Consider the following 25,169-nt stretch of genomic DNA (forward strand, 5'->3'; position numbering starts at 1 on the left):
GAAATTAACCTGGACCCCAGAGTTTGGTTGGTCTCATAAATCATATGTGCTACCAACCTGATTAGCTTTGTCAATTCCTGATGATTTGCTGCCAATCAATTTGGTGCACCCTTCATACACTGATCCGCTGACCCTGTGACACATCCCTGGCTGTCTGTGCGCAATACTGGGTGAGCAGCTTCGATTTCCAGATCCCTGAGGAGGTATGAGAAGAAAAGAGCCTCTCTCACTGCCTCTGAGGCGGCAACGAACTCTTTTCTGTGCCCTGTCCTGGTTGATACTGACACCTAAGAATTCTCTCATGGGTCCATTATCCTCTGTTCACCATTTAGCCATTATTTCTTTCTTGGTGCAATTCACCTCCTCATGACTGGGAGATACTATGAGCATGTCATCCACATATGCTGTGATGACAGTCATGCTGCCTCCAGTTCCTCTTGAGTATAGGCACAGCACACTCAGCATGCAATGGAAACCTATCTTTTGCAGGTGTGAATCCAGCTCTATGTTCCACTCTTGGCCTGATTGCTTTAGTTCATACAGTCCCTTCACCAGCTTTAAGGCCTTTCCAGGGGGGACCTTCATTCCAACCAGCAGCTTCAAGAAAACATCATGGTGCAATGTTGAATTCAGATACACTTGCTTGACATCAATGCAATCCACTTCCCAGCCTTGCATGGTTGCTATAGCTAGGACTCCTTGAATGGATTGAATAGGTGCCACAGGTGTGAACTCCTCTGTGTAGTTGATGCCTTCCCTTTGTGTGAAGCCTCGTGCCACCAGCCTTGCCTTGAACTTTGTCAGAATCAGATTTGCATCTGTTTTGATTTTTAAAACCCAATGTGTGTCAACAGCATTCATGCCCTGGGGAAGGTCGGCAATCTCCCATGTGCCCATGGCTCTTAGCCCATCCAGCTCCTTGCACATTGCCTCCTCCCAGTGCTTCCTATCCTCTCCAGATAGTGCCTTGCTAATGGTTGGATCCAGGTTCTTTATACCATTGTCTATTGCTGTAGGTCCAAAATGGGTACTGTTGGCCCATGTTTCAGCATCAGCTCTGTGCTCAATCATCTTTGCCACACCCTTGCCTGAGGTCTTTTCCTCATCTGTTCCATCAATTGTCTCCATATCCATGTATTCATCCAGTTGCTCCTCCTCTCTTTCATCAAAGAGGTTCTCATCTGTATATCTCAGGTCATTGAGGTCTCCTTCATCTGCTAGTACTGGTGGTGATTGTATGTTTGCTGGTCACCACTCTGTTCTGTTGGACCAGCATTTAGACTCCATGAATCTTACAGAGTTGCTCCAGAATATATTTGGACTGTAGTCTGGGCTGTAGAAAAGCCATCCTCTCCTCTCCAGACTGTATCCCAGGAATATAGATGCTATGGCCCATTGGTCTAGCTTCTTATTGTCTCTTTTGACCTTTGGGATGTCTACCCATGCTAGGCATCTGAACATGTGTAAGAGCCTCATGAGCTGCTCCAGTGACTTCCCAAACATGGCTTGATATGGGAACTCATTGTTGACACTTGGGGCAAGATTCATTTTGAATGCTGCAGCCCAGATTGCATAAGGCCAGAATCTCTTTGGCAGCCTCCTCTGCATGAGCAGTGTTTGCATCTTCTCACCCAGACTCCTATTCATCCTCTCTGCACATCCATTCTGTCTGCTATTATATCCCACTGTCATCTGCCATTCTATACCCTTATCATGTGTCCATTCAAGGGTGTCATTGCTTCTCCATTCAGTACCTTGATCAGATTGTATTGCTTTTAAACTCTTTCCCATCTGTGTTTCAAGATATGACACTATCATCTTGAGCTTGGGAAATGCATGGCTCTTTTGTAGCAAAGGCTGCACATACACATACTTGCTGTGGTCATCAACCAGTACCAATGTGCACATGTATTCTGTTCTCTTGGATCAGATGCACTGCTCACATATCAGAGCAGTATCTGGGTTCAAGTCTACTAGGTTGTTGCCCTTTAAATGGTTGATGATGGCTCTTGTCTTGTCTCAGCCTGGATGCCCTAGACACTCATGCCATAGTTGTTGTTTGGATATCTCAGCCTTGCCCTCAACCTGCTCGAAATCTTCATCAACATCTTCAAATAGTGATGTTGATGTGATCATTGTGTTTTCTTGCCATGTGTCACCTTGGAGCTTTAAAAGCCCTCACTTGCAATTCTTAGCCATCTTGAGTAGCATGCCATTTGCTAAATGTATCTGCCTGCTGGCAGAGTCTAGTGTCACTCATGCTCCTTCATCTGTCAGGGAATTGGTTGACAAGAGATTAACATTGAGATGCTTAACATACAATACATTCTGGAGAAACACATCTCCATGGTTTGTTGATATGTTCATGTCTCCTATAGCTGTCACTTCTAGAACCTTGCTTCTGGTGGTGAATACATGCTTTTGACAGGTTCTAGGACTAATGAGCATGCTATAGGTGTTGACCATGTGAAAACTGGCCCCTGAGTCTAAGATCCAATGAGATGTTTCTTTTGAGTCTAGGGGCCTCTGCCAACTTGGTGTGAAGAAACACCAGATTTCCTATTTGGACTTGGCAAGGGAGGAGTTCTCAGGAATGGTTACCAAGGCATTGCACTGATTGATTCCATGTCCAGATTGTTTGCAGATCCAGCATTGAATCCTTTGGGGCCTAGCAGCAACTTTGGCACTGGTGCAGTCTTCATCCTTCTTGTCTTTCTTGTCCTTTCTGGTTGACTCATCCTGGTTGTCGCTGCTGGTGACTCTGGTGCTGGCTTGGTGGGGATCAACCCTCTGAGTGGGGTTACTCTCAATTGCTGACTGCCAAGTGGTCAAGGTGGTAGCAAGGGTGCTGAAGGTGAGCTGGCTAATGGTGGTGACAGTCTCTTTGTACATTGGGTGGTGAATAGTGCACTTCTGTAAGTTAGAGAACAGGGTGTTGTCAGCAAATGGTTTTCCCAACAAGCTGCTCTCTGTCTGGATAGACCTGATTTCCTGGATGAGCTTTCAGGCATCAGAGTTGAACATCCTAAGCTCACCTAACTGAGTGATGAGTGCAATTTGTTGAGAGGTGGTGGTGGCTTCATTGGTCAGGCCATTCTTAATCTTCTTCCAGACCTGATGGAATGTATGGTGCTCCCTGATGATGTCAAGGATCAAGTAATTGACATTGTATTCCCCAGTAGTGTCAATGGTGCTGTGCAATGCATTCATCAAGGCATCATCAAATGTGCAGTTCCACTTGGGGTGCTTCTTATCATACACTCCCTCAAGGTGTTTCATAGCATGAGGGATGCATCAGAGGAAAGACTTGATGTGGGCATTCCAACTGTAGTAGTTGTGTAATGTAAGTTTGGAATGTAAGTTTGGGCACTGGCTCAAGGAGTTTTGCCAAGGTGCAGAAGTTGTATTGCTTGCCACCACTGTCAAGGTTGGAGTCAGAATCAGTTTCTTCATTGGCATCATTGTTGATCACCTTGGTCTCTGTCTCATTGGTGGCCTCATTATTGATGACTCATGGTTGTACAGCCTTACCCTTTCTACCACCTTTGGCCCTGCTTGTGATGGCTTGAGTTTTGGTTTCTTCTACCATAGTTGTTGATGGGTTCCTTGGCTCAGTTGATAGAGCTTCAGACTCTTAATCAATTGAAAATTACAAAGTCCAGTATGCTGTCCTGAGCTACTAACAAGCTCTTGATCACAGGTGTATGACTTCTTGAATGCTTATCATTTCTATCAATGGATGTTATGTATGTGAGCATATATATACTTGATCATTGCCTCCAATACATGCTGGACTGTGATGAGCCACTCCTCATATCACCCCTGAGTTGTTGCCTCCTGTATTACTCCTGAGTGTTGCTATGGTAACACTTATGCATCCCACATGCATGCCATCTATATACAGCTCTGCTTCATTGATGTCTTGCTTGTGCTCTGCAGACCCCGTGAATCCCAATGGAATGCCGACACATCTTCAACTGTGGTATATGGATTTGAGAAAATGAGCGTTTAGTGAGAAATTGCATCTCCACTCGTCGAAAAAGAAACAAAAAAAGAAAGAAATGACGATCTAACAGCTCAACACACAGCCAAAGAGTCCAACTTGCAAACTCACCCAACCCGCTCGCCATCTTACTCGCCATCTTACTCGCCTTTCTACATGCTTGCTGCCAACACCATGACGATAGATGCATTGCGCTCCATCATCAAGAAGTAAGGATTGGCGCTTGGTTACATAGAACCCCTTTGCGCGGTGTTACACAGATCTGTATCACTTGTGTCTCTCACGCTCTTTCGCAAAGATGGCAGCACGTAGCAACAGTACTGGTGGAGCGCATCCAAAGCCTACTGGACCTCTCGATGCTCAAGGACGTAAGTCGACTACGCAACCATCTGTCTCTCTCGCTACAGGTAGAGGTAGTTCCTCGATGTCATCTGCGACAAGGCCAGTGTCGATGGTTCGCTCGCCTCCAGATGTAAGCGTTGCGAAAAGGGTTGAATCGCAACGCTCCAATTGGTCTCGTTTGCCCACGCCTACTGGCAGTGCTGCTTCCAGTCGACCCAGTAGCGTTGTTCTTGATGGATCCGCCTACAGGTACTCTCTTAATGTTGGCAGCATTTCTCGTTTTCCTCCTTCGGCAGCTAGCGGGTTTGGAGCAAACTCCATCATAGCTGCAAACGCTGCAGGACGAGAGAGAAAGCAGCTCTTATGTTCAAGCACAAAAGAAAGTCATCCAGCTACCGACCCAAGCCGAGCATCTGTGTTGTCTACGGGCTCGTCCAGGTGTTCTTCGAGATTGTCGAGTAGATATATGGCAGAGGAAGTTGCTCCGCAGCGAAGACCTGTTTACCTTGCCCTGCCCTCAGATCCTGCTGCCCTCGGTCCTTGGTCTAGTACCGGATCGACACTTGTAACCGCTCAACAGCAGCAGCAGCAGAAGCAGCAGAAACAGCAGAAGGCGGAGAAGGGGAAGGATAAAGAGGCTGGCGTGAAGAATGCTCAAGATGCGCGCGGGAGGAATAGTAAAATCATGACTACTTTTCCTTTTCCACACCCTGTTACGCTGAGAAGGAGAAGCGATAGGGGAGGTAATACTGGACCATCTGGTTCGAGTAGTGGTGCAGGTTCAGGGTTAGGTGCGGCATGGCAACGACTTCTAACAGCCATTTTTGCTGGTCCCTATGAACGCCAACTGAACAGGGAGGAGCAGGAAGATGACCGTATAACGCAATCCATTATTCAGGAAATTGCTCAGCGCAACTCTTCTCATCCTCACCCTATCACCAACACCATCGCCAGTAGGACGTCTTATGGAACTCTACCAATCCCCAAGCTCGCCTCGCCGCAGTCAGAGGAGGAAGAAGATCGCTCGGATCCATACGGCTACCGTCGTTTAGCAGGTCCACATCTCCTACCCTCCTACACAACAGACTTGGTCGCAAGAAGAAGGGAGAGGAGAAGAGCGAGAAGTAGAGCTAGGTTTCAATGCATGGCCACTTGGACAATTTGCACAGTTAGTGTATTATTGCTCATCATTCTCTTGGTTTTGACATTCAGCTTTCTATTTCCAAATCGACTCGATATTCCCTCCCATCACGATGATGGCCAGGATGCCAACGACCATGAGAATGCCAATGACGATGGGCCGCAGAACTTGCTGGTCAAAGCAACGCGAAACCTCCTGTACTGGACTATGAACAAGGTCGCACTGCAGCTCATGTCCAACATAACCCTACTTGGTCCTAGTCGCATTCCGAACGCTTTCTAAAATGCTCAAGCCCTGGGCGTTTTTAGTAAGACAGCAAGTGTCTTTGTGATTCTACAAAGAGTGTCTGTTCCCCAGGCATGTTGGTGATATAGTGCAACAAAGAGTTGCGAGATGTAGTTCAAGAATGCAAGTCCTGCCTCGAGTCTTGTGAGATTGAGCTCCTTTTTTTTTTTCTTTTTTTTTCTTTTTTTTTCTTTTTTTTTCTTTTTTTTTTTTTTTTTGGTTGCCCTTAGCCAAGTACAGTCGCATCCAAAATTGCCCAGCATCTTTTAGGATAATTAAATGCTCATCACCACACATCAACTTCACTTCTCAAGAGCTGGTATCCTCAATGAAGTGTAGCTTGTGACATATTGTTGGAAAGCTGAGATTGAGAGCTACAAGTACATATAAGTTTTGTTGTGATTGGACCACATTTGTGCACAGTGAAAGTGCCATGACTTTTTTTGAGTGTAAAGCTCCTCCTAAATTACTATATACTATACTTTAGTATTTTGTATGGCCCCCTTTTGCAACCCTTACAGCCTGTAACCTCCTGGGCATCAACTTTATGAGTGCCTGGACTGATTCCTTGGGAAAAGTTGCCCAAAACCTGTTGATAGCTGCAATGAGTTGAGCTTTATTGTTGATAGTATATCTTTGCTGATATAGCTGCTTTTTCAGCTGCTGCCACACATGTTCTATAGGATTCAGGTCTGGAGACATTGCAGGCCAGGGCAATACATTGAGTTTGACCTCCTCCAGGTACTCCTTGGTGACTTTGGCAGTGTGAGGGCAGGCATTGTCTTGCTGAAAGATCAGTTTATCCCTTGGTGGAATTCTCTGTATATTCTTCCACTTCAAGATGCTACCAGGCACCACTTCCTCCAGCAACTCAATGTAACACTCTGAATTCAGTTTGTCATCTATATAGACCATTAGACCTAGGCCTGCCCAGGTCATACACCCCCAAATCATGATGCTGTGGCCACCCCCCTGCAGTGTAGGTATATATATATATCATAGTTGACATCCCTGGACCAGTATCACTTTTCCAAGCCCTTTTGAATGTGTTGAACCTTGCATTCATCACTCCAGATGTCATTCTTCCATTGTTCAACAGTCCAATGTCTATACTCCTTGGCAAACACCCTCCTTGCCTTCCTATGTTTATCTGTGAGCAAGGGTTTTCTTCTTTTTGCCCTAAACTTAAGTCCAGCTCACTTCAGCATGTGTGTAATGGTTTGTCTGGACAAACAAAGTTGATAGTGTTGTAGCCAGTAGACTGAAGCTTCAGTAGCCAAAGTATAAGAATTCTTGCTAATTCCTCTGGTGAGTAATGCCTGTTGGTGCAAGGAGAGGAGGAGGGGCCTCCCAGGGGTCCTTTTCACATATTCACTCTCTGGTACCTGTTTTGCCAGTTCAGCAATGCTGGATTTGTTGATAGACAGTTTAGTTGCTATCTCCCTTGTTGAGAAACCTGCTTGGAGCAGCTCTTTGACCCATAATAGGTGAGTGGTGGTGTATTTAGTCCTCCCCATATCGATTTTTTGCCCTCCTTGCTATGTTGACAGCAGTATTGCCATATGATGTCCTAAGCTCATCAAAACACCCCAAAACATCTTTGTTTATATCATACTACAATCATATGAAGTTTCAAGCATGGTCTATTAGCTCAATTCTGTGCAAAGTGATAAGTTACACAAGGTACAGAATTAATTGAGGAGGAGGAGAGGCTTCAAAGAGTGCCAACCTAAATTCCAGCATATTCTTTGGTGGGACCACCCTTTTTCTCTCACATATTCTGATAGCAGGCTATCCAAGCTTTGCAACCATACCACACAAAGTGGGTGTTGTCAAAGAGAACAAAGAGTACTGGTCATCATCATGAAAAGGACCTGAGAACACCATATCAAATTAATTAGATGCCAGGCAATTTTGGATGTGACTGTAGTTGCCAAACAGTTGAAGATGCACCGGCATCGCCAACGCGTGACATATTAAATGGGAGCTCACAGGATCAGGGAATCAGGAAGATATTGGGCAACGAGGAAGACGAGCAGGATGCAAAGCTAGTGGGGGAACTAATGTAACCTATGCATGATGATTGACACCATGGTATGCAGGAGGTATGTTGGTATGACAATGCATATGAAAGAAGGTACATGGCATATGGGCATGACTCAACAAAGTGAGCACAGTTGGGTGCCTAGGACATGTATATATACTCCTAGCCTAGTTGCCACCTCACCAAAATAAATGATTAAGCCTTTATCTAGATCATACAACTGTGAGAGCACCTGACTGTGGCCTCTGATTAGTCATACCTAAATTCAACTGGCTCCCAATGTGGGGCTCGAACCCATGACATTCAGACCATGGCAGGAGAAGGAGATCACCAAGGCAGCATGAGCAAAGCAGCCAAGAGGATGAAAGGAGGAAGAAAAGGAAAGGTGATCCAACAAGTACAGATTGACGACAAGGTCACTGATGGCAATGAAACAGAGTTCAACAAAGCTGAAGAAGGGTCTGACACCAATGATGATAATGAGCAGTATGACTACCATACCATAGCCAAGATTGTGGAGGCAGTTCCCAAACTTACATCATGAAACTATTATAGTTGGAGTACCCTCATCAAAGCCAACCTTAGAGTTGTCCCCTATGCTATAAGGCATCTTGAAGGGACATATGACAGTAACCATCCAAAGTGGAATAGAATCTTTGATGATGCTCTGGTGGGTGTCCTACATAGCATGTTGGACACCAAAGGAGAACACAACATCCTATACTTACTGCTCAATATCAGCAAGACATACTTAACCTTTCATCAAACTTGGACAAAGATTGAGAAAGGCTTGACCAGTGAAGCCACCAGGACCTCATGATGAATCACACTCCTTGCCCAGCTCAATGAGGTCAAGATGTTCAATGCTGATGCACAAAAGCTAATTCAAGAAATTAGGATCATGCAGACAGAGACAAGCCTCCTGGGAGCACCTTTCAGAGATGATGCTATTTATGCAGCACTCCAAAAGTGCATGATCCAACATCCTGTTTACAAGGAGATGGTTGCTACCATTCACCAGGTCAGCTTTGATGCTCTCGCCACTGCCCTAACAATGCACCAGTCTGCAATCGAAAGTATTCCTGCACAAAAGGTGGACCCCCAGCAAGCAAGTGCCCAAACAGCTGGCAGCAATGAACAGGATGGTAATACTGAAGTGGATGACAACAACCTGAAGGCTATGACCAAACCAAGGAGGATCCACTGCTGGGTATGCAGATGTTACAGGCATGGTGCCAGGAAGTGCAATGCCTCTGTCATCATCCCCAAAAACTCCCCCCTTGCCAAGACCAACTAGGAAGTCTGGTGCTCATTCACCCCAAGTTGGCGAAAGCTCTTGAAATTGGACCAAGCAAACCATTGGGTTTTGGATTCAGGAGCAAGCTTCCATATGATCAATGACTACAGTATGCTTATTCATCCAAGAAGGTGCAGAAAGTGTGTGTACACTGCTGGAAGCAAAATCTTAGAAGTGACTGCTGTAGGGGATGTTAGCATATCAACAAAGTACAGAGAGATACTACTCCATAATGTTTTTTATGTTCACAACCTCAATGTCAACCTATTATTGACCAACTCATTGATGGACAAAGGAGCACATGTGACACTAGACCCTAGAGGGGGACAAATACATTTAGCAAATGGAATGCTATTAAAGATAGCAAAGAATAGTGAGCATGGACTACTAGAGGTCCAAGGTGATACATGGTGACAAAGTGCAATGGCTGCACCAACACCACTGTTTGAAGGGGTTGATGAAGAGTTTGAGCTAGCTGAATGGAGACCAAAAATCCCCATCAAACAGCTCTGGCATGAGTGACTGGGACACCCAGGTCAAGATAAGTCCAGGGCAATCATTGATAAATTAAAAGGTGGACCTGTAGTAGCATTGGACCCAGAGACAGCTTTGACATGTGAGCCATGTATGCAATCCAAAAGTACAGTTGCCAGAATGGGGCAAGGTAGTGGCAAAAGAGCTGCTGGGCCCCTGGACCTCATCCACATCGATTTGATCATCAATTCATCTCATGTAATGGAGTACACATGCATATTGGTGCTGGTCGACAACTATAGCAAGTATGTGCATGTACAACCATTACTACAAAAAAGTCATGCATTTGTGCAGCTTAAAAGGATCATCTCATTCTTAGAAACACAGACAGATAGGATGGTAAAGGTGATTCAATCTGATCAAGGAACAGAATGGAGAACCAATGAGGCACTGGAATGGATGCTGGTAAAAGGAATAGAATGGCAAACCACTGTAGGTTATAACAGCTGGCAAAATGGGTGAGTGGAATGAATGAACAGGAGTTTAGGTGAGAAGATGTGGATGTTACTGATACAGAGGAATCTACCGAAAGGTTTTTGGCTGTATGCGATTTGGGCAGCAGCTTTCAAGATGAACCTAACTCCCAACATCAATGGAGAGTTTCCTTATCAGCTAATGTTCAGAAAGTTGCTGGAGCAGTTCATATGTCTCATGTGTGTATTTGGGTGCCTGGCATGGGTAAACATCCCAAAAGCCAAGAGACACAATAAGAAGTTAGATCAGAGAGCAGTCTCAGCCATATTCATAGGATATAGCCTTGAGAGAAAGGGGTGGTTGTTCTACAGCCCTGATTACAACCTGAGTATCTTCTGGAGCAATTTGGCAAGGTTCATGGAGACCCAATGCTGGTCGGACCAAACTGAATGGAAACCAGTTGACATACAACCACCACTGATCCCAGGCAGTGAGGAGGATCTCACTGACCTAGGATATACTGAGGAAAATCTCTTTGACAAAAGGGAGCAAGAGCCCCTAGATGAACATGCAGATATGGAGACAATGATTGGGGAGGAAGGATACAAAGAGGTGAATCCCAAAGCACAGCCCCCTTTTGGGCTAATGATGGTGGAGCTCCAGAAGAAGGAAAAGAGCCTCAACCCAACCATTCAGGAAGCACTGGCTGGAGAGGACAAGAGTTTCTGGGAGGAAGCAATGCACAAAGAGTTGGAAGGGCTAGAGGCGATGGGTACATGGGAGACCACTTACCTACCACATGGTATGAACACAGTTGACATGCAATGGGTGTTGAAGATCAAAACAGATGCAAATCTGATTCCCACAAAGTACAAGGTGAGGCTAGTGGCATGAGAGTTCATGCAAAGGGAGGGCATAGATTACACAGAGATCTTTGCACCCATGGCACCTATCCAATCCATCAGAAGAGTGCTGGCAATTGCTGCCATATGGGGTTGGGAGGTTGACTTGATTGATGTTAAGCAGGCTTACTTGAACTCAAGTCTACACTATGATGTCTACCTCAAGCTGCCTGTTGGAACCAAAGTGCTGCCAGGGAAAGTGCTAAAGCTCATGAAAGGACTCTATGGGCTGAAACAATCAGGCTGTGAGTGGAACATCAAGCTAGACACACACTTGTGAAGAATTGGTTTTCATTGCATGTCAAGTGCCCCATGCCTGTATTTGAGAGGAACAGATGACTGACTCACAGTGATAACAGCATATGTGGATGACATGCTCATTGCATCACCTAGCTGGAAGGAAGTTGACCATACCAAAGCAGAAATCATGGGCAAGTGGGGGATGGAGGACAACAGACCAGTTAAGGAGTTCTTAGGCATCAAGATCATGCAAGATAGGAATCAAGGCAAGATTTCACTTGATCTAACAGTGTATATTAAAGGCATGGTAAGCAAATGGTTGGAGAAGTCAAATGAAAAGTCATGGATACCAATGCAAAGCATCATAAGTACTGTCAGAGGAAAGAAGTGTACCCCAGAGCAAGCTAAATGATATCAGGAGTTGGTGGGGCAACTACTATGGGTATCCAATATGGTATGACCAGACATCTCATTTACAGTCGGAATCCTAGCACAATACATGTTGGAGCCAATCAATAGTGCATGGCAAGCAGCAATACACTTGCTAAAGTATCTAAATCAAATGAGCGAATATCATCTGGAGCTTGGAGGGATGCATAGGAAGCATGCAAAACAGCTGGTGGTTATGTATACCAACACGAATTGGGCCTCAGACCCTACTAATGGATGAAGGAGTACATCTGGGGCAGTCACATATGTATATGGGTGCCCAGTTAGCTGGAAGTTGCATGTGCAGAAATGTGTAGCATTGTCAGCAGTAGAGGCAGAACTGGTTGCTGCATCAGAGGCAGTGAGAGAAATGCTCTTCTTTTCATACCTACTCAGGGATCTAGGAATCATGGGAGTCAAACCAGTCTTACACACTGACAGTCAGGGATGTATACAGGTCAGCAAGGATCCAGCCAAGCACTGGAAACTCAAGCACATTGACACCAGATACTACTTCATTAGGGACCATGTGCAAGATGGTGACATATCAATCAAGTTCATTGGAATGGCCAACAACATGGCCGACATACTCACAAAGCCTCTCAAGGGACTCAACATGACAAGGATATCGAGAATGATGGGATTGGATATGCCATTGAGGAGGGGAGTTGAAGATGCACCAGCATTGCCAACATGTGACATATTAAATGGGAGCTCACAGGATCAGGGAATCAGGAAGATATTGGGCAACGAGGAAGACGAGCAGGATGCAAAGCTAGTGGGGGAACTAATGTAACCTATGCATGATGATTGACACCATGGTATGCAGGAGGTATGTTGGTATGACAATGCATATGAAAGAAGGTACATGGCATATGGGCATGACTCAACAAAGTGAGCACAGTTGGGTGCCTAGGACATGTATATATACTCCTAGCCTAGTTGCCACCTCACCAAAATAAATGATTAAGCCTTTATCTAGATCATACAACTGTGAGAGCACCTGACTGTGGCCTCTGATTAGTCATACCTAAATTCAACTCGAACAGATGCGACTCGTGATGACTTTCATCTTGCTTTTCTGCTCCCTCGAGCACGCTTTTCATCAGCGCAAAGTTCAGAGGAGCATTAACAAACACTTAGACAGGACACCCTATCACCACACACACGAGAAGGAACAGAAGGCAAGTGTCTATTGCAACCCAACCAAATGCACCAACTCTAAGACTCAGCATGCACAGCCCTTCCCAAGGCCAAACTAAGAACATCTAGCCATTTCCCCAACTCATCCACCGTCTTACCCAAACATGCTGAAACCTCATCCTTCGTCTTCAACTCTGTAAAATCCAACGACCTCAATGGTGGTCCTTGCAACAATCTTGTTGTTGCTAAGAGCGCTGTTTGCCTATTCTGCCCTTTTCCCGTCCCTACACCCCTTTCTGCCTGCATAATATTAGTCGGTGTAGCCGGCGTTTCCACCTCATTACTTGCACTTAAACTTCCCAGACTTGCACTTTCTCTTCTTACATACCCAGCTCTTAATCTCGCCAACCTGCTGTATGCCTGTGCGTTGGCACCTCTATCCCACAGATTTTGCAGATGTCGAGAGGGAGAAGCGTGAGTTCCGGCTGTTGTGGGGTCTGATCCACCGTGCGATTGTCGATGGTGGGCGATGAGTTCGGTTGCGGATGCAGATGCAGATGCGGATGCGGATGCGGGGGTGCGATGGGAAGAGTGGATTGAGTCGGTGTTGCTTTCCGCTCGAGCCATGCAAGTTGTGTGTGGTGGAGGTGGGGGAGGAGGAGCGGTTGGTTTGGTTGAGGGTGAGGCTAGGTCGTGGAGAGAGCGAGAATCGGGGATGACAATTGCTGCTGGTGTGATTGGACCTGAGGAAGTGGTTGATGTGGATGATCCGCTGGGTCGAGTAAGAGACTGAGATCGTTTTCGCATTGGCAAGTTTGCCCGAGAAGGTGGAACTTCGGACATGGGGGAGGAAGGTGCACCACCCATACCGAACCGGAAGGGAGTGTTTCCAGTGCCTGTGAAACTTGCTTTCTCCTGCATGTTGGCTAGCATTGTCGGTTTGACTGTTGCTGGAGGTGCAGCTGATGATTTGGCGGTTTCAGCAAGAGATTGTGGAGGAGCTTGTTGTGCTCGCAATGTCGCACCAGCCCCACCAGCCCCACCACCACCACCTGCTGTAATAGAAGAGCCTTGTCTCCGAATATTAGCATTCTCGTTCGCAACCCGACCTCTTTGCTGCTGCTGTCCTCCATATATCCCAGTATTAGGCGTTATCGCAGAATCTCCCTCGACATCAAACAACCTCAACAGAGGATGATCGCGTATCGGAATCTCTCTCGCACCCTCTGCATCAGCTTCATCCTCCTCCCACTCCTTTGCACTCCTAAACGTGTTGAACTCCCAACCCTCGCCTGTCTCTCTTCCGTCAAAAGCAAAGGAATCCCTGTTCCCCGCCTCACCCCAATCGGCCGTTTGGGCACCAATCAAACTCATCCTCATCCCTCCTGCTTTCGTCCAAGCATTGTAGGACTGGATGAGCTCTTTTAGCACGCTCACTGGCGTCTTGGTGTAAGTTTTGATCCACTTGAGCTTGTTGAGTTCCTCCGAAGTAGCTCTTTCTTTAGGCTCTTCGTTGAGGCATGCTGCGACAAAGTCTCGCATGGCTGGAGAGAAGTCTCCTTCTAGGGGTAATCGAGGAGGCTTGGATTTGGGAATCAGCATGATCACCCGCATCTGCTCGACATCGGCAAGCGGTGGATTGCCAGTCGCCATCTCGTAGATAGTAATACCCAAAGACCATACATCGGCTTTCTGATCGTACGTCTTACCCTCGGTAATAACCTCAGGGGCCATCCAGTACGGGGTACCAACAAAAGTGCTTCGTTTACTATGAACGCTGTTAGAGGCGAGCGAAGCAGCAACACCAAAGTCGCAAAGTAGAATCTTGCCCGTGCTGGTGAGCAGAATGTTGGCTGCTTTGATATCGCGATGGATTATACCGGATTTGTGGAGGTAGTTGAGTGCTACGAGGGTTTCTCGAACAATGACAGCGCAGTATCGCTCAGCAATGGGTCCGGCTTTCATGAGGGTGCGAACGCTACCACCTTCTGCAAAGTCCATGACGATCCAGAGCTCTGGACCTTTCAACCAGCATCCCCAGTATCGGACGACATTCTTCTGTGCTGCTTCGCGCAGTTGACTGAGAAGAGCAACTTCTCGTTGAATGTCACTGACATCGTCGTCAGGCGTGTCGAGGTTGACGACTTTCAGTGCAACAGCTGAACCGGTCTCAACGTGGACGCCGCGGTAGACGGCACCGTAGGCACCTCTACCGACAAGCTCGAGTCGGCGGTAGACAGAGTTAACGGGTGGAGCTGCGTCGGATGGGCCATTGCTGCCACGAGGAGGGCCTCGTCGATCGGGTGGACCGCCACCTCCCGCACCTCCTCCTGCACCGCCACCGTTCATGTTGCCGCCGCCGCCACCACCAGACATGCCAATTGAACGCCCACCGCTATTTCCTTTACTTCTCCCAGCGCCATTACCTGAAGAGGCGCCATATCCACCGCCTCCACTAGACGTCGTCCTGCCACCATGATCACCATGTGCAGTGAGCTGAACCGGCCCGCTGCTGCCCCCGCCGAGAGGAGCTTGGCGACTACGAGATTGCTGCTTGCTTTCCTTGTGCCAAGCTGGATTCAGAAGATCGATCAGTGCAGCGTACGAGCGCTTGGCAAGACCCTGCCGCCGCTCGTGTTCAGAGGGCGTTGGGGATGTGGGCTCTGGTCGGATCGGTGCCGGTGGCGCTGGTGGAGCTTGTTCCTGAGCTTTGGGCGGTTCTAGTAGCTCGTCTCTCTTTAGCGAGGGTACCGGACTGAGTCGACGCAGAAGCAACGGACCTTGATCACCCTCCGACTCTGGCGTGGACTGTTTATCTTGCGGAATACGCGGCAGTTCTTTCGAGAAAGACCTGTCCTCATCCTCCGCTTCAGTAATCTGTGAGAAGCGCCAGGCATGAGAACGACCACCATCTCCATGAAGCCCTAGACCTTGCAACTTTGGTGACTGCATCGCGGAAGGGGGTAGCGAGAGCGGCGCCTGCTTGCATTTATCCGACGTTGCTCGATCGATGTTCCTCGGCACTTCGATCTCGTGTAGAGTCTGAGATCGCTGATGCCGCAAGTCAAGTCTTGGCACCAAGCCAAGGCTGGTCAGAAGCGAAGAGGACGAGTTGGACCGAGAGCGATTGGGTTCCCTCGCTGCATCCATCGAAGCTTTCGACCCGACATCGAAGCTTCCGGCTCTACGAATGACGCGGAGGCTCTTCTTGGTCGCTTGGGCAGCTGATCGAGCTGCGACAGTGACGATCTCGCCGGACGTACGACGTAATGCGTTGGATGAAGTATTCGAGGCCATGATGGCAGTGCGATCCAGCGCGTGCGGATCATCAATCTTTCTCCAGGATGGTGGCAATTGATCTTGAGAATCCCAGTCGGCGAAAGTCTCGGAGTCTCGCAATGGGGAGCTCGGGATGGCTGTGCGCGCCAGGGGAGCGAGGATCTCCTCGTCCTCATCCTCAACAAAGCTGAGACTGTTTGTGCTGGCTTCCGATTGATGTCGATAGCCGCGCGGATCGTGAAAAGCATGGGAAAGCGAGTTGGAGGATTGGGAGCGGAAGATAGGATGAGCTCGTGCGAGATGGAAGAAATCGGAACGAGTATCAAGCCTGGATCGCTGAGGACCGTCTGATTTGCGTCGCTGATGCATGAAGCGAGGCTGATTTGACTTGTCCGGATTGGACTCGAGGTTGTGGCTGGAGTAGAGAAAGATGTCTCCGCTGTTGGGAAGGCTGAACTGCGAGCCTTCTGTATGCGATCTACGGCGTCCTGCTCCACCATCCTTCCGCCCACTGTCCGATGCGCGTGAGCTGGCACTCTTGGCGTCTTGCGAGCCTCGTTTGCTCTGTCTCTTGAAGCTGCGGCCCCAGCTGAGACGGTCGCTCATGACCGATCCGCCGAACTCGGAAATGGATACGGAGCTGAAAGAGTTGCGATGAGATGGCGATTTGGCAAGACCTGAAGATGAGACAGATGAGGACGAAGGGTTGGAGAAGGTGGTGCGGTAAAAGGCGGGAGGTGTCATGGCTGATGAGGATGCTTCTGCTGATGGTGATGATTGCGGCAGACGACCGTATGCGAAGGTGTGAAGCGACCTGTGCTCGGCATGGTAGAGATCCTGCTCGGTTGCAGAGCGGACCAAGAAGGTCGGGACATGAGACTCGTGTTTGGACCCTGAGGCCATGGAAACCTTTGTGGGTGAGAGAGCATCCTGATAAGCAAAGGCCTTAGAAGACATGTGCGGCGAGCTGGATGGGCCCGCTTCGGCGGATGTTGACCAGAACGACATGCAGTGCTGTTGTTATGAAGGGGCAGCAGGCCAAGTCTTGGCTATCCTTCGCGGACTCTGAGCCCTTCAAATTTGGCGCGTAGGCGAAAGTGTTATGCGAGGTGGAACATGATGAATGCTATGAAGAGTGCCTAGCGGGATGCGGGATGCGGAAGGCTGTCAAGGAGCTAAAACGCCTCTGTGAAGCTATCGAGGGCAATTGCCGCTAGACGAAGGTGTCGGGGGCGGGACGATCGACGGTAGCTGTTGTTGATGCGCCGACCTCCAGAGCTGAGAAGCCGCTCAGATCCGTGCTAGAATAGCAGAGCCTTGAACAGGAAGGTACGAAGGGGTCCGACCGAGCTCACAAAGACGGCGTGACTGCTTGCGAGAGATGGTAAAGGATGGTGTTGATGAGGTAGAGATGAGAAGAGACCGTCTGTGGTTAAATGTTTTCTGTTGGCTCTGCCCTGAAAAGTGCAAGTGGCGGAAGCCAAGCGAGACTGACGCAGCGACGCTTTTGTTAAATTAAGCGCAGCAACAACCGGTAATTAATTTTGAGACCTCAAAAAAAAAAAAAAAAACAAAAAACAAAAAACAAAAAACAAAAAACAAAAAACAAAAAACAAAAAACAAAAAAAAAAAAACAAAAAACAAAAAACAAAAAACAAAAAACAAAAAACAAAAAACAAAAAACAAAAAACAAAAAACAAAAACAAAAAACAAAAAACAAAAAACAAAAAACAAAAAACAAAAAACAAAAAACAAAAAACAAAAAACAAAAAACAAAAAACAAAAAACAAAAAACAAAAAACAAAAAACAAAAAACAAAAAACAAAAAACAAAAAACAAAAAACAAAAAACAAAAAACAAAAAACAAAAAACAAAAAACAAAAAACAAAAAACAAAAACAAAAACAAAAATAAGCAAAAAACACACTCACAAATTCAGGTCGGAAAAAGGGCATCCAAATTCGCGACTGGTCAATTTTGGAATACATGCTGAGCAAGCATGGCGGGCTTGGCACAACACGATTGGATCAGGTACATCGCTAGATCGAGGCTGTGGGTTCCAGATGATGAACAGGTTTGCATTGATGGGCTCTGAGAGTAGGATTACAGGAGAGGATTTGGATAGGAAGGAAGGAAGAGCTTGGATGCGCTGTTTCCGTTGCGGTCGAGGTTGCGGCAGCTTACTTGACCAGCTTGCCCTGACCGACCAAGTAGCGGCTGATCTCGTTGTACAGCTCCATCTGATCCTCGAGCGTAAGCTGAGTGACCACGGTCTGCAGCACCGAGCCCACAGTGACGTGGTGCTCGCGAATCAAGGACGAGTAGTAGACGTAGGAGAAGAGACCCATCAAGAACTGGCAATCGAATCGATCGGTCAAGCCTCCATGACCGGGGATGCTGTCGCCAAAGTCCTTGATGTTAAAGGCTCGCTTGAAGCCACTAGCGAAGAAACCACCGAAAGGAGCGACCAAGCTTGCGAAAGCAGCCATCACGAGAGCGTGAAGCTGGAAGTAGGACCAGGGCAATGCTGCGACGCGGTGACGGAGGAGGGAAGAGGCCAACGAGGCGATAGCGGGTGGAAGAGGCAGATAGTGCCAGTGGAAGACAGGATTGACGTCGCAGGTGATCTCCTTGAAAGCGTTCATGCCAAGGCTGACAGCAGGGCAGATCATGTAGTTGTATCGCTGGAAGAAGGTGGCCCAGCCATAAGCAAAGATTTCGGTGACGATGAATGCACCAACGAAGCCTTCGACCGTCTTCTTGGGGCTGAGGTCGATCAAGGGTGTCTTTCCAAAACTCATACCGCAGATGTAGGCAAAGACGTCATTGCAGATGACAAGCGAGGCGGGGACCCAGATCCAGATGAGACCTTCGAGGATGTTGTTGACGATAAAATGGCTCGAGAAGACGATGAGAAGGAGCGACATGTGCACCCAGCAGAACAAGCCGAACTGGTGCTTCAGGTTGCGTCGCTTCAGGTTCGAGACAAAGGCCATGAAACCGAACACGTAGAGCATGAAAGAAAGGAAGCGGTGGTGCCTGGCAAAGGGAATAAAGTAGGCATCGACAAAGACGATGTGCTTGAAGTAGTAGATGATCGATTCGCCGTAGAGAAAGTAGTTGGCGACGGCGAAGAAGTACCAGCTGAGTGCCTTGCTCCAAAGCTCCTCACGACGGCCTTCGAGACGGCTCTGGATACGCTCTTCCTCTTCATCCTCGCTAGTAGCAGCGCTGGTGGGAGCCGAAGACACACGGCTCGAACGTCCTGTACCTCCACCGCCAGTGACTGAGGGTCTGCCAGGGATGTTGAAAAGGGCGACAATCTCACGGTAGACGAGCGTCTGCGAAACCATGACGAGCAAGATCATATACGGATGACCGAGGAGCACAAGTGCGACGAAGCCAGCAATCATGATCAGAGTGAAGAGTGTTCTCTCGTAAATCTTCTTCCACTTTGCCTTGGAGGCCGCGGCCGCATCTTCCTGGCTCTGCTGCTTCTGAGTAGTAGACTGAGATGTCTGGACTTTGGACTCTCCAGATCGTTGGGCGCTGACGGTCTTGATGGCGGCATTCAGGATTGATTGGGGCTGATCGGTCTTGGGCTCGGTCTTGGACTCGGCCTTAGGCTGCGGTGGCTGAAGGGAAGGTGCTGGATGCTGAACAGCCTCGTTTCCTTGCTTGGGAGCCTGGGCGGCAAAAGGTGCAGGAGGAGTGGGGACAACTTTGCTCTGTGCACCGAGCTTCTCGACTGCGGCAGAGGCGATGGACTTATGACCATTTACACCGTTAGAGCGATTCGTGGCAGCGGACTTGGTAGGCTCTTTGCTGCTGGCTGGCTTGGAAGTCTCTGTTGTGGTGTTGGGCGGCTGAGATTCGGGAGTGGTAGCAGGCTTGACGCTAGCCTTGTGCTTGGCGGACTTCTTGTCGGTGGTCGCAGAAGCGTTCTTGGAGGGTGAAGCTTTGGAAGTAGGCTGACTGACTTGTTTGGGTTGCTCCTGGACAATCTCTTCCTCATCGGACTCGATCTCCTCGACCTGAAGGGCCTCGAAGGCGGTGCGAGAGGCGAAGCGGCCTCGGTTTGATGCCATTATATATAATATATATTGTATTTTGTATTTTTGATCCGATTGCTTGACGACGACTGCGTACAGCTTTGGGATTGGTTATCGAGTATCAGCGACAACTGCCGAGTAAGAAAAAGTGATGGTCGACAAAAGAGGTGGTGACAGGGTAAGGTCAAGAAGAAAGTCGAGAAGGATCGGAATGAGGTACAAGCTGTGTTGGATTTGCAAAATCAGAGCTTCGATCAGTGCGAGCGACAACAAAGAGAGAGAGAGAATGTGCGCATTCAATTGAACGCGCTGAAAGCGGATGAGATCCTTTTTCTCTGATTTCTCGGTGTCCCATGCGTACCACGTGACGTGTAGCTTATTCAAGGCGAGCAAAACAATGTTAGGCCCCGTCCATGAAATTTTGTGTGCGCTGTTTAGAAAGCTAGGCGTAACACGAAAAACCGAAATCATCGACTTGGCGGTCGCCGTGAGTGGGAAACAGTTGAAAATGCGTCGGCATCTCAAGAAGAATGCACGAGTCGCAGCCAAGACACAAAGGGACCAGATGCATGCATAAGCAATGAACACAATGAAATACATGAAGGTTGGCATGACAACAGCTCAGGGGCATTGCAGAAAACAGCAACACAGGAGGTCACAGAAGAGGTGACTCATCTGACTCAGACATGACTAAAGGTAGCAACAAGGTATATATATGTGCTTGTGGTAGTGATCCATACAAACAAAATACTAACCATTACAAGAAGCATACAACTGTGGTAAGGGAGCCTGATTGTGGCCCCAATAATGGCATATGCTAATTGTTATCTTCAATTGATTAAGAGTCTGAAGAAGCTACCAGCTGAGCTAATCGAAGCCCATCAACAATCATGGTAGAAGACACTGAAACCCAGGTTGGTGCCAGTACAAGGACCAAAGGAAGCAGGAAAGGCAATATGACCCAGGTGCGAGCTGACAATGATGCCACCAACAAGAATGAGCTGGAGGTCATCAACAACGAAGCTGACAAAGAAGCTGTCATGGGCCTGAATGCTCAAGAAGCAGGAGGGTCACTGGTTCATATGGAAGGAGCACAGGTATCAAAGATCTAGTTGATACCATTAGAGAGCATGGTCGTAGTGCAGTCTCCATGGAGACCATGGACTCCTACAGACTCACATGCAAAGGAGGACTGAGCAATATGCGAGGAGGGCCAGGCACAGCCATGAGGAGGACCAAGCTCAAGGAGCATGCAGATGGTTACCACTCAGGGGCTCGAGAGACAAGAGTCAAAGGAACCATCACCAGTCAAAGGAGAAGGAGCAGTGTATAGGGAACTGGCAAGCAGGTCCTAAGGAGGAGGAGCAGTGTCGAAGGAGTCAACACCACTCAGGAGGCACAAGGGTGCCAAACAAGCAGGATAGCAAGGAGGAGGAGCAGTGTCGAAGGAGTCGACACAGCTCAAGAGGCACAGGGGTGCCAAGCAAGCAGGAGAGGCCCCCTGAACAGTACTCGATGAAGAAGGTACTCTCTGGAGAGAGAGCAGGAGCAGCGTCGCTGGCGATGCTGTGAAGAGGTATATAACCATGTGTCAGGGGTCTCGCGCCTGAAACCCAGGTCAGTCTGTCGAGATACTTGGTGACTATCAAACTGTGTGACAGCTATTGTCTCGGTATCAGTCTTGATGAGCTAGTTGCTCAGCAACTATCAAGTTGCACAATGACAGTGGGTGACGTTTGTTGTATATACTGTTGTAGGTTTTGGCTGACCTCTGTGGACACTCCATTCAGGGGTAGCTCAGCATGATCAATATCAATGTGTAGGTTATGATGACACCAAGGTCTGGTGTGAGTGTTGATGATGATGAGGTTGATGGTGTTGGTGATAAGGTTGGTGGTGTGGGTGATAGGGTTGGTGGCATCAACACAAGTGTCCAGTGTGTTGACTGATGCTTGAGGTGATCCCTGGACCGCAGTGGACTACTGCCTTTGGTTCTATCTATATCTGGACTGCTGGTTTGCTATGAACCGCCTTCGGACATCAGGTAGTGGTGATACAACACATGCACTATGATGAGGAGCAACCTTGATAGAATGCTGCTATGCTGACTGAAACTAATATAGACTTATGCTGAAGTGATAACTAGTTATGATGTGTGTAGAGTAGATGAGGATCCACTCAACCTTTGATGATGAGAAAGCATGGTTATATACCTCTTCACAGCATCACCAGCGATGCTGCTCCTGCTCTCTCTCCAGAGAGTACCTTCTTCATCAAGTACTGTTCAGGGGGCCTCTCCTGCTTGCTTGGCACCCCTGTGCCTCTTGAGCTGTGTCGACTCCTTCGACACTGCTCCTCCTCCTTGCTATCCTGCTTGTTTGGCACCCTTGTGCCTCCTGAGTGGTGTCAACTCCTTCAACACTGCTCCTCCTCCTTTGACCAGTGACGGTTCTTTTGACTCTTGTCTCTCAAGCCCCTGAGTGGTAACCATCTGCATGCTCCTTGAGCTTGGTCCTCTTCGTGGCTGTGCCTGGCCCTCCTCGCATATGGGCTCAGTCCTCCTTTGCATGTGAGTCCGTAGGAGTCCATGGTCTCCATGGAGACTGCACTACGACCATGCTCTCTAATGGTATCAACTAGATCTTCAATACCTGTGCTCCTTCCATATGAACCAGTGACCCTCCTGCTTCTTGAGCATTTAGGCCCATGACACCAAGCGAGCAGGATAGCTCAAGGAGGACAGGAGTGGTGCTAGAGGGGCCCACTGTACAGTACTCGATGAAGAAGGTACTCTCTGGAGAGAGCAGGAGCAGCGTCGCTGGCGACGCTGTGAAGAGGTATATAACCATACTTTCTCATCATCAAAGGTCGAGTGGATCCTCATCCACTCTACACTCACCATATAACTAGTCAATACTTTAGAAACATAAGTACTCATTAGTTTTCAGTCAGCATAAGTTGCAATCAATAGATTGCTCCTCATTGAAGCACATGTGTTGTATCACTGTTTCCTGACATCCAAAGGCAGTTCTTAGCAAACCAGCAGTCCAGATATCGATAGAACCAAAGGCAGTCATCCACTGTGGTCCAGGGATCACCTCAAGCATAGTCAACACACTGGACACTCATGTCAATGCCACCAATCCATATTCACACCAGACCTTTGGTGTCATCAGCAAGTTCACATAGTTATTGATCATGCCAAGCTACCTCTGGACAGAGTGTCCAACAGTGGTCAGTCAAAATCTGCAATAGCATCATCACAACTACAGATTCAAATGAGAAAAGTAATAGAGATGGCTCTACTGCATATCTTGTGAAGAATCGCAATACCACAAGCACTGTTGCATAACTCGACAGAATCGGTAATAGTATTGTTACAACTACCGATCTCAGGTTTCAGGCGTGCGACCTCTGACACCGAGTATCTTGACAGACCGACCTGGGTTTCAGGCGCGAGACCCCTGACACTGCCTTTCTTTGGGTCAAACAGGCATTAGTCAGTTCTGGAGTCCTTAAGGAGCCGAGATATGACCAACCCTTCGTTGTGCAAAGCGATTGGAGCACCGAAGGCATGGGAGCTGTGCTATTGCAGGAATACAAGGTCTACAAGGATGCATCAAGACAATGACAGCTAGATGTCGAGGGCATGTATGGAGAACAGGAGTTCCCACGAAAGAGGATCGCCTTCCCGATCGCCTATGCCAGCTGCAAGTGTCTCCCCTTGGAGAGCCGTGTCAGAGGTCACATGCCTGAAACCTGAAATCTGTGATAGAGTCGCGTCTATTATGAATTCTGTTGAGTTATGCGACAACACTTGAGGTATTATGATTCTCAGTGAGATATGTAGTAGAGTCATCTCTATCACTTTTCTTGCCCAGAACTGTAGTAATGGTTTTGCTATTGCAGGTTTTGACTGACTGCTGTGGACACTCCATCCAGAGGTAGCTTGGCATGATCAATAACTGATATGAACTGGTACTGACACCAAAGGCTGGTGTGAATATGATTGCTGGTGATGTTGACATGAGTGTCCAGTGTGTCGACTAAGTGCTTGGAGTGATCCCTGGACTGCAGTGGATGACTGCCTTCGGTTCTATCTTTATCTGGACTGCTGGTTGCAATGAACTGCCTTCGGATGTCAGTGAGCAGTGATACAACACATGCGCTACAAGGAGAGGCAACCTTGGTAGATTGCAACTATGCTGACTGTAACTAATGAATACTTATATGCTGAAGTAGTACTAGTTATATGGTGTGTAGAGTGGATGAGGAACCACTTGACCACTGAGACGAGAAGGTATGGTTAAATACCTCTTCACAGCATTGCCAGCAACACTGCTCCTGCTCTCTCTCCAGAGAGTACCCTCTTTGTCGAGTACTGTACATGGGGTCCCTCTAGCACCACTCCTGTCCTCCTTGAGCTATGTGTCGGCTCCTTCGACACTGCTCCTCCTCCTCAGGACCTGCTTGCCGGTCTCCTATACACTGCTCTGTCAGGGGTCTGTCGCCTGAAACCCAGGTCGGTCTGTCGAGATACTCGGTGACTATCAAACTGTGCGACAGCTATTGTCTCGGTATCGGTCTTGATGAGCTAGTTGCTCGGCGACTATCAAGTTGTGTGATGACAGTGGGTGACATTCATTGTATATACTGTCATAGGTTTTGGCTGACCTCTGTGGACACTTTGTTCAGGGGTAGCTTGGCATGATCAATATCAATATGTAGGTTATGATGACACCAAGGTCTGGTGTGAGTGTTGATGATGATGAGGTTGATGGTGTCAGTGATAAGGTTGGTGAGTGTTGATGGTAATGAGGTTGATGGTGTTGGTGATAAGATTGGTGGCATCAACACAAGTGTCCAGTGTGTTGACTTGATGCTTGAAGTGATCCCCGGACTGCAGTGGACTACTGCCTTTGGTTCTATCTATATCTGGACTGCTGGTTTGCTATGAACCACCTTCGGACATCAGGTAGTGGTGATACAACACATGCACTACAATGAGGAGCAACCTTGATGGATTGCTGCTATGCTGACTGAAACTAATATATACTTATGCTGA

General features: G+C 47.9%; 10 protein-coding genes across 10 annotated transcripts; 5 read left to right on the forward strand and 5 right to left on the reverse strand.

Moving 5' to 3' along the window:
* Positions 1 to 321: 321 nt before the first annotated feature.
* On the reverse strand, positions 322 to 1,908 carry UHO2_00187 (uncharacterized protein; the record flags this gene model as incomplete). Its single annotated transcript, XM_041556807.1, has 3 exons — positions 322 to 1,223; positions 1,297 to 1,363; positions 1,426 to 1,908. The coding sequence occupies 3 exons, from the start codon at positions 1,906 to 1,908 to the stop codon at positions 322 to 324; spliced, it is 1,452 nt and encodes a 483-aa protein (XP_041412741.1).
* A 651-nt stretch (positions 1,909 to 2,559) lies between these two features.
* UHO2_00188 (uncharacterized protein) lies at positions 2,560 to 2,892 on the reverse strand (the record flags this gene model as incomplete). The annotated part of the gene is made up of 1 exon (XM_041556808.1): positions 2,560 to 2,892. The coding sequence occupies one exon, from the start codon at positions 2,890 to 2,892 to the stop codon at positions 2,560 to 2,562; it is 333 nt and encodes a 110-aa protein (XP_041412742.1).
* Positions 2,893 to 4,301: 1,409 nt separating this feature from the next.
* Positions 4,302 to 5,768, forward strand: UHO2_00189 (uncharacterized protein; the record flags this gene model as incomplete). The annotated part of the gene is made up of 1 exon (XM_041556809.1): positions 4,302 to 5,768. The coding sequence occupies one exon, from the start codon at positions 4,302 to 4,304 to the stop codon at positions 5,766 to 5,768; it is 1,467 nt and encodes a 488-aa protein (XP_041412743.1).
* A 486-nt stretch (positions 5,769 to 6,254) lies between these two features.
* On the reverse strand, positions 6,255 to 6,725 carry UHO2_00190 (uncharacterized protein; the record flags this gene model as incomplete). Its single annotated transcript, XM_041556810.1, has 1 exon — positions 6,255 to 6,725. The coding sequence occupies one exon, from the start codon at positions 6,723 to 6,725 to the stop codon at positions 6,255 to 6,257; it is 471 nt and encodes a 156-aa protein (XP_041412744.1).
* Positions 6,726 to 8,671: 1,946 nt separating this feature from the next.
* Positions 8,672 to 9,112, forward strand: UHO2_00191 (uncharacterized protein; the record flags this gene model as incomplete). Its single annotated transcript, XM_041556811.1, has 1 exon — positions 8,672 to 9,112. One exon carries the CDS (start codon positions 8,672 to 8,674, stop codon positions 9,110 to 9,112), a length of 441 nt encoding a protein of 146 aa, XP_041412745.1.
* A 988-nt stretch (positions 9,113 to 10,100) lies between these two features.
* UHO2_00192 (uncharacterized protein) lies at positions 10,101 to 12,427 on the forward strand (the record flags this gene model as incomplete). Its single annotated transcript, XM_041556812.1, has 5 exons — positions 10,101 to 10,104; positions 10,548 to 10,936; positions 11,087 to 11,207; positions 11,322 to 11,509; positions 12,089 to 12,427. The coding sequence occupies 5 exons, from the start codon at positions 10,101 to 10,103 to the stop codon at positions 12,425 to 12,427; spliced, it is 1,041 nt and encodes a 346-aa protein (XP_041412746.1).
* Positions 12,428 to 12,852: 425 nt separating this feature from the next.
* Positions 12,853 to 17,061, reverse strand: UHO2_00193 (uncharacterized protein; the record flags this gene model as incomplete). The annotated part of the gene is made up of 1 exon (XM_041556813.1): positions 12,853 to 17,061. The coding sequence occupies one exon, from the start codon at positions 17,059 to 17,061 to the stop codon at positions 12,853 to 12,855; it is 4,209 nt and encodes a 1,402-aa protein (XP_041412747.1).
* A 1,171-nt stretch (positions 17,062 to 18,232) lies between these two features.
* UHO2_00194 (uncharacterized protein) lies at positions 18,233 to 20,140 on the reverse strand (the record flags this gene model as incomplete). The annotated part of the gene is made up of 1 exon (XM_041556814.1): positions 18,233 to 20,140. One exon carries the CDS (start codon positions 20,138 to 20,140, stop codon positions 18,233 to 18,235), a length of 1,908 nt encoding a protein of 635 aa, XP_041412748.1.
* An 854-nt stretch (positions 20,141 to 20,994) lies between these two features.
* Positions 20,995 to 21,676, forward strand: UHO2_00195 (uncharacterized protein; the record flags this gene model as incomplete). The annotated part of the gene is made up of 2 exons (XM_041556815.1): positions 20,995 to 21,201; positions 21,245 to 21,676. The coding sequence occupies 2 exons, from the start codon at positions 20,995 to 20,997 to the stop codon at positions 21,674 to 21,676; spliced, it is 639 nt and encodes a 212-aa protein (XP_041412749.1).
* Positions 21,677 to 24,306: 2,630 nt separating this feature from the next.
* On the forward strand, positions 24,307 to 25,061 carry UHO2_00196 (uncharacterized protein; the record flags this gene model as incomplete). The annotated part of the gene is made up of 5 exons (XM_041556816.1): positions 24,307 to 24,359; positions 24,429 to 24,626; positions 24,671 to 24,734; positions 24,833 to 24,902; positions 24,994 to 25,061. The coding sequence occupies 5 exons, from the start codon at positions 24,307 to 24,309 to the stop codon at positions 25,059 to 25,061; spliced, it is 453 nt and encodes a 150-aa protein (XP_041412750.1).
* Between the last annotated feature and the right edge of the window lie 108 nt (positions 25,062 to 25,169).

The sequence above is a fragment of the Ustilago hordei genome (assembly GCF_900519145.1).
Source record: "Ustilago hordei strain Uho2 genome assembly, contig: UHO2_contig_01, whole genome shotgun sequence".
NCBI classification, from domain to species: Eukaryota; Fungi; Basidiomycota; class Ustilaginomycetes; order Ustilaginales; family Ustilaginaceae; genus Ustilago; species Ustilago hordei.